The sequence below is a fragment of the Lepus europaeus genome, chromosome 14 (genome assembly GCF_033115175.1).
Source record: "Lepus europaeus isolate LE1 chromosome 14, mLepTim1.pri, whole genome shotgun sequence".
Taxonomy (NCBI): domain Eukaryota; kingdom Metazoa; phylum Chordata; class Mammalia; order Lagomorpha; family Leporidae; genus Lepus; species Lepus europaeus.
In genome coordinates, this window is record NC_084840.1 from 95,182,927 (window position 1) to 95,195,360 (window position 12,434).

The 12,434-nt window shown below is 55.0% G+C and overlaps 1 protein-coding gene across 8 annotated transcripts in view; it reads right to left on the bottom strand.

Moving 5' to 3' along the window:
- The window catches only part of KIAA1217 (KIAA1217 ortholog), a 240,016-nt gene extending 227,901 nt beyond the window's left edge, over positions 1-12,115 (bottom strand). For 5 of the 8 annotated variants that reach the window (XM_062211186.1, XM_062211184.1, XM_062211182.1 and 2 more), the window contains exon 1: positions 11,836-12,115. In XM_062211186.1, coding sequence (XP_062067170.1) covers positions 11,836-11,949 — 114 coding nt within the window. In that variant the 5' untranslated portion in view covers positions 11,950-12,115. The remainder of the gene's footprint in view (positions 1-11,835) is intronic. The other 3 variants (XM_062211179.1, XM_062211189.1, XM_062211188.1) reach the window with 1 other exon arrangement.
- Between the last annotated feature and the right edge of the window lie 319 nt (positions 12,116-12,434).

The following is a 12,434-nucleotide window of genomic DNA, read 5'->3' on the forward strand; positions in this document are numbered from 1 at the left end:
AGGATGCTGTCAATATGCAAATGGGCATTGGCAGGACAAAGGGTCCCCAAGGACTGGTTTAGCACAACAGGAGGTCCCGGTGGCAAGCTCAGCACGCAGAGGCAGAGCGTGACAGGGGGCAAGTGGTCCCCAAAGGAGGCAAGCACGAAGCTGACGGAAGCTCACGGCACCGGGGCAGCACGCTAGCCCGGCCAGAGTGCCACAGATACACACACGTGAGCCTTCTGATTCCACATTTAGCAAAGCCACAGGCGTGTCCGAGGGACCAGCAGAGCACATGAGACTATGCCCTTTGCATTTGTCCCAGCGAACCTGTCTTATCACAGGGGTAGGGAACGGCTCGCAGGAAAAGCCCATGGACATGAGGCACAGTTGCTGGGGAAGGATAGATTTCACTGCTCAGGCCTGAGGTTAGGTTCCTCAAGACACAGGACTTAGAGGGGCCGGCGCTGTGGCGTAGCGGGTAAAGCCGCCGCCTGCAGTGCTGGCATCCCATATGGGCACTGGTTCGAGTCCCGGCTGCTCCTCTTCCAATCCAGCTCTCTGCTATGGCCTGGGAAAGCAGTGGAAGATGGCCCAAGTGCTTGGGCCCCTGCACCTATGGGGGAGACCCAAAGGAGGCTCCTAGCTTTGGCGCAGCTCCAGCCATTGCAGCCAATTGGGGAGTGAATCAGTGCATATAAGACCTCTCTCTCTCTCTCTCTCTCTCTCTGTAACTCTTTCAAATAAATAAATAAATCTTTTAAAAAATGACTTAGAAGCTACAGGGCAGAAAAGGGCTACTTCCTTAAAAACCCAATACTTCCAGTCTTGAAGCGACCGATCCTGAGCTCACTGAAGCCTGACAGCCGAGGGACGACGGAAGAGCAACTGTCACTCCCATTTCATAGAAGGACAAAGTGAGCCCAGAGCGCTTAGATCGATTGTGTTCTAAGCTTCAGTCTCAACCGGTACCCAAGACTGGAGCCCCAAACACCGCGTGCCTCACTGCCCACTGGGTACTCATGGGTCAGCTACAGTGGCTGTCCTTGGCGGTACCAGAATCACTCGACTGCACCATGCTGGAAGGGTTCACAGAGCAGACTAGCCTACCAGCCCAGCATTCAAAGGCTGGCGAAGAGGGAAGTGCAGGCCTTCTCAGGTTCTTTCTAGATACCCCGGGAGACTGGTGGGGCGGAGCACGACACGCTGTGTGAGGGTCTATAAGGACATTCATCTTGTCCGTCAAGAGCCTGTTACGGGGCGGACGAGAGACGTGGCAGGCAAGAACGCCCCTGGGGATGCCTGCATTCCCTAGCCCAGAGCCTGGGCTCCCGGCCTGCCCAGGCACACCCTGGGAGGCAGCGGGTGACAGTTCCAGCGCCTGGGTTCCTGCCATGCACGTAACAACACCCACATGGCGTTCTGGGCTCCCAGCCCTGGCCACTGTGCATTTGGGGAGTGAGCCAACAGATGGGAGCGCTCTCCTGCATTTCCCAAACTAATCAATCGATCAATCAATCAATCATCCTTTGAAAAGAACTAATCAGAAGTATCGCCAAAACAAGAATGGCCCGCGGATTTCGGAGTGGACGAAGGCACCCATCAGCGGTAACTCTCTCTACGAGAAACTGTTCTTTCTCATTTTGTCCGTGGTTGCTGTGTGAGGGTGCTGGCTGGGGTCCCACGTCCACCTGGCTGGGTCAGGCGCCCAGGTGTCTGGTCATACACCGGCACAGACGTCTCCGTGAGTTCACTTCTGTGGACTTGCAGCAAAGACCCCCTCCCGCCCCCCAGAGAGGAGAACTTGGCTGGGTGAGGACAGCCCCCACGGCACTGCGTATCCGTGACCTGGGTCCGAGTCCTTGCCACCTCCAAGGTCTAATGGCCACTCAGGACCTAACCGACACGGCTGGTATTTACAGATCACGAGTTGTATTGGACTGCACAGGTGCGTTTGCGGCCAGACTCAGATGGAGAAGGACTGTCGTACCCACGAGCCGTTGCCCTCCAGGTGAAGGGGCTGAAGGCTCTCGGGAAAAGGCACACCCACGGCCTGGGCTGGAACAGCAAACCCCGTTCCCTGCAGCATCAATAAACAGGCACATTGGTGGGGCTGGCGCTGTGGCGCAATGGGTTAACGCCCTGGCCTGAAATGCCAACATCCCTCAGGGGTGCCGGTTCGAGACCCAGCTGCTCCTCTTCCAATCCAGCTCCCTGCTATGGCCTGGGGAAGTGGTAGAAGATGGTCCAAGTCCTTGGGCCCCTGCACCCACGGGGGAGACCTGGAAGAAGCTCCTGGCTCCGCACTTCAGATCGGCATAGCTCCGGCCATTGCAGCCATCTGGGGAGTGAACCAGCGGATGGAAGACCTGTCTCTCTGTCTCTACCTCTCTCTGTAACTCTGTCTTTCAAATAAATAAAATAAATCTTAAAAAAATTAAGTATTTCATTATCTTCCAAAATGTTTTTAAACAAATTCTTAAGCGAAATTTAAAGGTAGCAAAATGGCAGATGAAAAACGACAACCTCAACTATTGGAAATAAAAGTGAGAAATCAGAGCCAGCGCCGTGGCTCACTAGGCTAATCCTCCACCTTGTGGCGCCGGCACACCGGGTTCTAGTCCCGGTCGGGGCACCGATCCTGTCCTGGTTGCCCCTCTTCCAGGCCAGCTCTCTGCTGTGGCCTGGGAGTGCAGTGGAGGATGGCCCAAGTGCTTGGGCCCTGCACCCCATGGGAGAGCAGGAGAAGCACCTGGCTCCTGGCTTCGGATCAGCGCGGCGCGCCTACCACGGCGGCCATTGGAGGGTGAACCAACGGCAAAAGGAAGACCTTTCTCTCTGTCTCTCTCTCACTGTCCACTCTGCCTGTCAAAAATAAAAAAAAAATAAAAGTGAGAAATCAGAACCCCCTTGCAAGCCATAAAACAGAAAATATTCCCTACGAAACGGTAGGACACCGGCCAGGCAGGTCAGGAAACACCTGCTTAGAGACCCTCCCTTCTGTGCTAAAGGAGAAACACAGGAGTCTTTCAGACGCTCACAGGAAATGCGTTTTATTAAAGAGATACGCACAGGTTCTGAACATTCTTCCTCACCAAAACAAACTTATCTTTTAATTCCAGGTTTTTCCACAAACTTTTTGAAGCGCTCTTGTCCTTAAATGAACCTGCACTCATCAAAGACAACAAAGATCCTTTTTTTAAAGAGTAGGAAAAGGAAATTAATGAACAGTTGAAAAGAGTGACGCAGCTGACAATAACCTGGGAAGAAACACACAAAGCTGGTTCTTTGGGGGAAAAAATGAATAAGCAGATACAGCTGCGATGGATGCCACGCTCTAAGGGCTTCTCTCGAGAGCTCCTATGGGCAGCAGAGTCTTAGTTAAAGAGAACAGGTGTGGCGTGGAACACCTGGACAAGGCACCGCGCAGGTGGGAGAAGTCCAAGCTAGGACCTGGTGCAGCGGTTCTTTGGCATTTTATGGTCAGCACGCCTTCGTACAGGAAAATGCTTTGGGCGGCTGCCACGTTTAGACACAATGAGGAAAGAAGGAAGAGACGATGAAGTGGAAGAGGAAGGGCAGCGGGAGGATGAAGGAGCCCAAAGTTGGAGTGAGCCAGCCGCCAGCACCGTGCACACCTCCCCCACGCAACCCCGATCCACGACTGACGGTCTCAGGTACAACGTCCTCGTAAACCAAACTCGTGGCACACACACGCAAAAGCGCTGTGTGGTGTGCGTGACACAAGGCCAAGCTCCTTAGTTCTCACGGCAGCAAACTGCCATCTCCTCGCCCCGTGTCACAGGACCAAGCACCACCTGCAAGCCCCACGCCACGAAACGCCATTCACAACTCACGTTTGCACCTGAGCGCGGCTGGCTGGCATCCCACACCCTGAAAGCTAAGGGCTGGGACAAAAGACGGGCCACGGGAGTCCCTGCAGATCTGGAAGCGACAGGACAGTTTTTTTCTGTTAGAGCCACTGAGCTGCAGACCAGGTCCTGTGGTCCAGATTCCACCCCGGTCAGCAGATCTCAAGAGTTAACATGACAGCGGCTGTGTCCACACCCGTGGTTATTACCAACGGTGCTGCACAGTCTCCTTCTCACTGTCTCCACGCATCGTAGGCAGGTGGCACAGACACCCTAGGGCTTGCTCACGGCCCCGGCACAGGCGGAAGGCAGGGTGAGGCCAGAACCCAGGTGTCAGAGTGCCCTGTAGGCTACACCTGTCCCAGTCCTCGCCACACCTCAGCCTGCCCAGTCAGTCATCAAATCACTTCCACTGGTTGCAAAATACCTGGGGTGCCCTGTTGTAATTGGCAATGCTGGCTGTGCCTCTTCCACAACCCCCAGACCCTGCGCCTGGGCATGGCAGCCAGACATGCTTCAGCACCAGGCTTTTCTTGCCACCCCTCCTCCATCACGCTGACCGTGCCACACCCTTGACTGTTACCCCACTTCCCAACTCGGCGACCACGGTGCCCTGCATCTGCTGGTGCCACACCACCTGGCTTCCTCTGCTCACTCACCCTGACTTCCTGCTTATCCCAGGCCAGCGTGGGTCTCAGATGGGTGCTCCTGCCCCTGGTGCTGCACCTGCTGTGGTACCACAAGGGAAGCGTAGCCATGCACTGTCCCGCCCCGCTCCTCCCTGACCAAGATGCAGCCTGCTATGCACTGGGCATTGGGGAAATACAGACAACAGGACACAGACCCGCCTCAGTCATTCCAGGAGCCTCTGTCCACATCTCCCCCTCCGGTGAGACAGCCCCCTGCACTGCTCTGAACTCCAGCAAGTTTCTGGGGTCCACACCGTTTCCCATTGCACTCCCCATAGACAGGAGTCCAGCCCAGACAATCGTGGGGATCCAAGGGGCTTGGGAACCAATGCCTCTTTCAATCCTCACTCAGCAGCCCTCCAAAACCCTCACAACGCCTATTAGCACACTCAGAGATCTGACCAGCCCCGCACCGGAGAAACTCAATTCGTCTGGGTTAACCAAGCATTTTCTCCCTGACCGGAAACGCTCTACCCAGTCCCCAGACTGCCATCAGAACATATTTGCAGGCAATGCTGGGCTGGATGAGCCCTCGCTGTCTCAGGATGTGTGGGTGACACAACAGCCCGCCCCACAACTTCAAAAATCTACAGCGACGATGGATTGCCACATAGAGCTGCCTCAGGCCACGCTTAAGGAGAGCCTCGGAGAAACAGACCAGCTCCCCTCCCGTCATGCAGCTAAGAGGGGTCCACAAATACAAACCTCGGTTCCATCAGACCGCCCAAAGCCCGTCAAGTTCCTACCCTCCACTCAAGCGAAACCACCTTGGCCAGGCAGGCTCGTGGGATTGGTGCTTTTTCCGTAATGCCAGAAGCCCAGCCAAGAGCGTTAAGGACATGATCAATAACCACTTGACGGGATTAACCCTGGAGCGCAGTTGGAGGAGGAAGGGGAGCCCACAGCCAAGAAGCCAGCTTGTCTAACACGAGCAGGGTGAGTTCTGCAGCTGTGTGCCGGACTGACCCACAGCCATCAGACGCCTCGACACTGAGCACCCACGTTGGCTTTGTGGGCCACCTGCCAGGTATCAGCTTTTGCTCATGGCCACCTGCCAGGTATCAGCTGCCCCTGGACAGGTCTGCTCCCGTTCCTGCCTTCCCCAGGCACTCTTTAAACAAGTTTCCTGGTAGAATCTCATGGAGTTGGTTTTTTTTTTGTTTTTTTTTTTTTTTTTTTTTTTTTTTTTTGAGTTCATCTTAATATAGCGCTGTTCTGAAGATGTGTTCTCTTGCTTTTCTGTAACACTAATTAAAATGAAAACTAACGGCGAGGTTGGTGATGCCCAATTAAGTGCGGATCAAAAGGCATGTGTTATCCTTGGATCCACGTCGGATTCTTCTTCTCTGTCGGCACCCTCTATGATTAATGTCAACACAGTTCTGCAAGTGAGCTGCAACCCCTCACATTAGACTTTGCGAACCCCAAGTCTCCATCGCAAGGTGTACTGCGATGGAATGTTCTAGATCTTCTGGACTCACCAAAGCAGTAGTCCTTGGCGTGCAGCTCTCCCAGCCTAGTCCCTCTGTTTCTTGCTAGCATGAGACCGCTCCCCCTGCTGAAGGGTTTACTGATCATTGACCCCACGCTCACTCCCGAGACAAGATTTTCTAGAGCCTCTGAACAGGAAATGTGTCCACACCGATCTTTCAATTCCATCCCATCCTCTACTCACAGGCCTCTAGTACTTTTTTTTTTAAGAGATTTATTTATTTATTTGAAAGTCAGAGTTACAGAGAAGGAGAGGCAGAGAGAGAGAGAGAGAGAGAGAGAGAGAGAGAGAGAGAATCTTCCATCCAGTGGTTCACTCCCCAAATGGCAGCAAAGGTCAGGCCTGGGCCAGGCCAAAGCCAGGAACCAGGAGCTCCATCTGGGTCTCCCATGTGGGTGGTAGGGGCCCGAGGACTTAGGCCGTCTTCTGCTGTTTTCCCAGGTGCATTAGAACTAAGGAGCTGGGCAGAAGAGGAGCAGCCAGGACTTGAACTGGCATCCATATGGGATGCCAGCACTGCAGGCAGCAGCTTTACCCTCTGTGCCACAGCGCCGGCCCCAGGCCTCTGGTATTTCGTAAGCACAAAGTCACACACACACCACTGACTCCGTGGTGACACGGTGCACCTTGCGTTGCAGGCAATGCTCTCATAAAGGCTGCATCTTTAACCTGGAACTTGCCCGGCTACTCGCTACCACTCACGCTGCTGCTCCCCTTGAACCCAGCTTTTTTCTCCTCTAACCACCTTAGCCATGTCAAGGTCACCACCAACCCTACCGGTGCTGACACTGCACAGATTGGGCCCCGGGCCAGGCCTTACTCGCTTCCCCTTGAAGTCTGGTGGACAACAGAGGGACGGCGTGATCTGAGGGTTCAGTGCACAGCCCCCATATCCCGTCCTGGGTGTGCCTGGGTTCCGGTCCCAATTCCAGCTTCCTGCTAATACAGACACTGGGAGGTAGCAGGTGTCTTGGTTCAAACACTTGGATCCCTGCTACCCACATGGGACTCCTGGACCGAGTTCTTTAAGCATGGCCCAGCCTTGGCCACTGTGAGTGGACATTTGGAGAGGGAGCCAACAGATGGGAGATCTCTCTTTATTTCTCTCTCTTGCTCATTCTCTCTTGCTCTCTCTCTCGCTCTGTCTCTGCCTTTCAAACCAGAACACAAAAACCCTAGCACTGCCACTGATCCGCTATGTGACCTTGGACAAGAGCAAAGGGCTCTGTCCCTACAAGTCAACAGCCATGTCCCCTCTGGGGCTGTCGGGAGGGTGTGGACAGGGCAATGGTGCCCGATTTCAGCACAGCGTGGCTGTCTTTCCCACCTCTCCGTCACGACAGTCGGCAGCAGGAGGCAGGCCGAAAGAAGTGCCGAGCGTGGAACTAGAGGTCTCGTCCTCTTGGCAGCATGGATCGGGTGTTTTCCCCTCTTCCCACCGTGGTTTGTCATCTCTGTGTGCCCCGCACATGTTAAGTTCGATTCCTGAACCGCCAAGCTCCTTGCTTGCCCTTGGAGATTTCGGTAAGCAGTGGACGTCCAAACCCACACTCGGTCACGGGTTCAAATGTTTCAGGGCTGTCGGCCGCTACACGTGGCTCTTGTCATCGTCTCCCCTGTGTTAGATGAATAGCCCCAGAGAGGAAACTCTTATCTGGCTCTGTTTCCTTTGCTGTAAGGGTGAACTTTTCACGTGTCTATTTATTTAGGGGAGCACGTGTCCGGGGACAGGTATTTGGCCTGAAACTGCCGTAGACACTTCCTTTCCCGATCGAAGTGCCTGCGTCTGAGCCTCAGCTCTGCTCCCGCCTCCTGCTGGTGAGCACCCCAGGGGGCGGCAGGTGATGGCTCAAGGACTCGGGTCCGTGCCACCCACGTGAAGACCCAGATGGTGTTCTTGGATGTTCTGGGAATTTGGGGAGTAAACCAGAAGGTGGAAAAACCTCTCGTCTGCCTCTCAAACAGGAATAAGTAAATAAGAGCCTCTCTGGAGAGCTGCCCAGGTAGCCACAGAGGGCGTGTGTGTACAAAGAGCTCCACGTTTTCATGTCAGACCACAAACAGAGCACAGGTGTGTTGCACGGTGTAATCGAGACATCAGGTGCTGGCGATGGTGTGTGTATGGCTTCCGTCTCCTACCAGCTCCTTACTTCTTGTAGCTGCTTACTGCACAGGGCTGGGTGCTGTGGCCCAGCAGGCTCAACCACAGGCCAGGATCCCTGGATCCCATACCAGAGTACCTAGGATCGAGTCCCACCTCCACTTCCAATCCAGCTCCCTGCTAATGCACCTGGGAGACAGCAGACGATGGCCCAAGTGCTTGGGCCCCTGCCGCCCACATGGGAGACCTGGATGGAGCTCCTGGATCCTGGCTTCAGCCTGGCCCCGCCCTGGCTGTTGTGGGCATTCTGGGAGTGAACCAGTGGCGGGAAGAGCTCCCATTCACTCCCTGTCTGCCTCTGTTTCTGTCTCTCTGCCTTTCAAATAAACAAATAAATCTTAGGCTAACTTTTAAAAGTGTTTACGGGGCATAGTGGGTAAAGCTGCTGCCTGCAACACCAGCATCCCTTATGGGCACCGGCTGAAGTCCCGGCTGCTCCACTGATGCAACTCCTGATGACGGCCTGGGAAAGCAGCAGCAGATGGCCAAGTTCTTGGGCCCCTGCACCCATGTGGGAGACCTGGGGGAAGCTCCTGGCTCCTGGATTTGGCCTGGCCCAGCTCCAGCTGTTGCAGCCATCTGGGGAGTGAACCAGCAGATGGAAGATCTCTCTTTCTCCTTCTGTCTGACTTTCAAATAAATATTAAAAAAAAAAAAAGAGTGTTTTGAGACCCACATGGACAGTTGGTTTCTGCTTTGTTAGTGAGGACCTGAGAGAGAGCGTTTCCAGACTGAACAGGGACCCGGTGACCACGCCTGGGAGGCACTGGGCACCGCACACCTCTCTGACCTCAGAGCTACTCGAAAGAAACAAGTCCCCTGCGCTGTAAGACACACACACGGGAATATTCCCAACGATGCTTCCTGCGCCCTGGGACTGGCTAAGGTGAGCGGAAGTCACGCTTCCGCCTCTGCTCTTGATCCACTGGGACCTGCACCTGCCGGTGCCAGATGTCAGAAAGCTCGACGAGACAAGAACAAGGTCGGCCTTGCCCGGGAAGGCCACAGACGCTGGGATTTGTGGCCTTGGCCGAGAACTGGGCAAAGCGACGTCGCCTCCCCTCTTTGTCAGCCGCGGTCTCGGCAGCTGCTCCCACGGCAGTGACTCACCCCCGTCTCTGACTGCCCACCGCCTATCTCGTTCCAGTTCAGACAGCGGATCAGCCCCTCACCGACACATACCACGATCTGCGGAGGTTGAGACAAGAGGTCTGCCCTCTGAGAGCCTACTCCAGGAAGCTGACGTCACATACAGTGACCTGGAAGAGCAGCTGCCTCAGGGGCCGGCGTGGCGGCACCGTGGACTAAGCCGCAGCCTGTGATGCCGGTGCACCAACCCACATGGCCAGTTCTCTCCCCAGCTGCTCGGCTGCTGATCCGGCTCCCTGCTGGTACACCTGGGAGAACAGCAGCAGATGGCCCCGTCCTCAGGCTCCTGGCACCCATATGGGAGACCCAGACGGAGTTTCTGGCTCCCAGCTATGGACTGGCCACGGGTGCCATCTGGGAAGTGAACCAGTGGAGGGAAGAGCTTTCTGTCACTCTGGCTTCCAAAGACATCAACAGATCTTAGCAGCAACAAGATTAGATGCGACACAAGAATTACAAGGCCATGAGCCGCTCAGCAGGCCACGTCTGGGCTGTGCCTCCCCAGATTCTTGTACAAAGAGTACAGAATCCTAAATGCTTCCACTGGCATCGCTGGCATCCCTCACGACGCCTGTCCCCACCCAGGCAGGTACCAACCAGATACGTACGGGAAAGAGAGAGGAATCGAATTCGATCCCACACCAGAGGATCAGGGCTCGAGCCCCTGCTCTGCTTCTGATCCAGCTTCCTAACAAGGCACACCTGGCAGGCAACAGGTGTCGGTTCACGGAGCTGGGTCCCTGTCCTCCACCTGGGAGACCTGGACAGAGATCTGGGCTCCTGGCTGTAGCCTGGTCCAGCTCGGGCAGTTGTAGGCTATTTGGGGAGTGAACCAGTGGATGGAAGGTGTGTGTGTGAGTGTGTGTGCATCTATGTGTGTGTGCATGTGTTTATGTGTGTCTTGCTCTGCCTTTCACATAAATAAAAATAAATAAACATTTAAAAAGTAGCTAGACAAAAACTCTTGAATGACGTATTTTTAAAGACTTGTGTGTGAGGAGCCGGCGCTGTGGCACAGCAGGTTAACACCCTGGCCCGAAGCACTGGCGTCCCGTATGGACGCTGGTTTGAGTCCTGCCTGTTCCTCTTCTGATCCAGCTCTCTGCTGTGGCCTGGGATAGCAGTAGAAGATGGCCCAAGTCCTTGGGCCCCTGCAGCCATGTGGAAGACTGGAAGAAGCTCCTGGCTCCTGGCTTTGGATCGGCGCAGCCATCTGGGAAGTGAACCAGTGGATGGAAGATCTCTCTCTCTCTCTCTGGCTCCCACCTTTCTCTGTTAACTCTGCCTTTCTAGTAAAATAAAGAAATCTTAAAAAAACAGAGAGAGACAGAATATGGCATCTATTCATGTCACACCACCCAGAGAAGGGACAGCAGGCAGGGAGGGTGAAACAACCAAGGATGCTACATTCAGACAATCCAGGTTCAAATCCCCACTTGTCCATAGCAGACTGTGTCGGCTGTAACTTCTCCAACTGAACAGCTTTGGACAAAACATGATGCGGCAGACACCTGCCTGAAGTGCACAGCGATCCTACCACCGCAGAAAAACAGGGTATCTTCTACCCACACTTGCAAAGACAAGAAAGCGACCCTTTATTAATTACCAAAGAATGAATCCTCAGCCCACATTCCCATCACCCATGATCCCTGGTTCTCTCCTCCTCCATTGGGTCCAACCACCTGCTGTCCGTGTGAACAAAAAGCAAGCATCAACTCCATGAAACACATATTTCCCATGTTTGCTATGGTAAAGAGAAGGCCGCATTTAAGGGAGGAGAGATGAGCCTGAGGACCAAGGATAGATTCATACTACGGAGGCCGGTGCCAGTCTCCACTTCCATGGCGTCCCCCACGCTGCATTATTTAGACAGAAAACAGAGCTCGGAGGAAGAGCACTGGGCTGGCGCGGCCTCGCTCCCTCCCTCCCCGGCATTTGCACAGCAAAATGCTGGCTGCTGCTTCCCCTGCCTTCCGCGTCCTCAGAGGTCTATCTGATAACAGGAGGATGAGGACCTCAGAGCAGGCCTCCCGTCTCCCGTGACCCTGTGCCACCAAGAAACAAAAACATCCTGGCCGCCCGGGGCTGTTATCAGCAGACAAAGACAGCAGAAGGCAGGGCACCGGGAAGAACGCCTGTGTGATGGAAAGGGAGAGGAAGAGAAGAGCAGAAGGGCCCTCTGTGGTCAGCTCTGTGGCCCTCTGTGGCCCACCGGGGTCTACCTCTGCACACGCCCTGATGCATCTGTCAATCGGCAGGTGCATCCCCTCGGAAAACGCTCTATTGAAGACCCCTGCCCGCCTTGAACCCTCCTTGGTGGTCCAGCCTCCTGATCTTTTGCCATACTGTTTTGTTTCATTTTTTTTTTAAAGCTCCAACCTTTGGGGTCGAACATTTCCACCAGCTAAGCCGAGAGACCTGGAAGAACCACAAGGCAGGCACGGTGCCCCCAGCCACGGTCGGGCGCCGGGCTCGCTCTCCCGCCCCTACCTGGTCTCGCAGCCTCTCCTGGTGGCCCATGATGGCCGTGGCATGGTGTGGGTACTTCTGCTTCAGATGCTCCAGGAAGGCCTCCCTCTTCCGGTCCATCTCCGAGGTTTGCATCCCCAGGATTTCCCTGGAACTCCGGGCCCCGCCTAGCGTGTGCCTCCTGGGGACGTTGCGGGAACACTTGGACGCGGACTGCCGGCTGCTCCCGTTAGACAGACGCTCCTTGGTTCGGCGGCATTCCGCATCTTCCGCCGCCGTCACGTGCAGGCCGCTGCTCTTTCCTGGCTCTGAAAGAGGCAGAGCAAACGCACTCAGGACTGGGAATCGCGCCCCGGACGTCGCGCCTGCAGATGGCCAGGACGACCTGTGGGGGGCGCTACCGCGGCGTGGAACCTGCCAAACATTGTGCCTTTCTTCTCTTTTTGGAGAACATCCCTGATCCAAACAAATGGGGAAAATTATTCTTTCATAATGAAGATGGAGCAGCAAAAACTCTGACTGGGACCGGCAGGGTGGCACAGCTGGTTAAGCTGCCGCCTGCAATGCCAGAAGCCAGTATTGGAGCAGGAGTTCGAGTCCTGGTTGCTCCACTTCTTTCT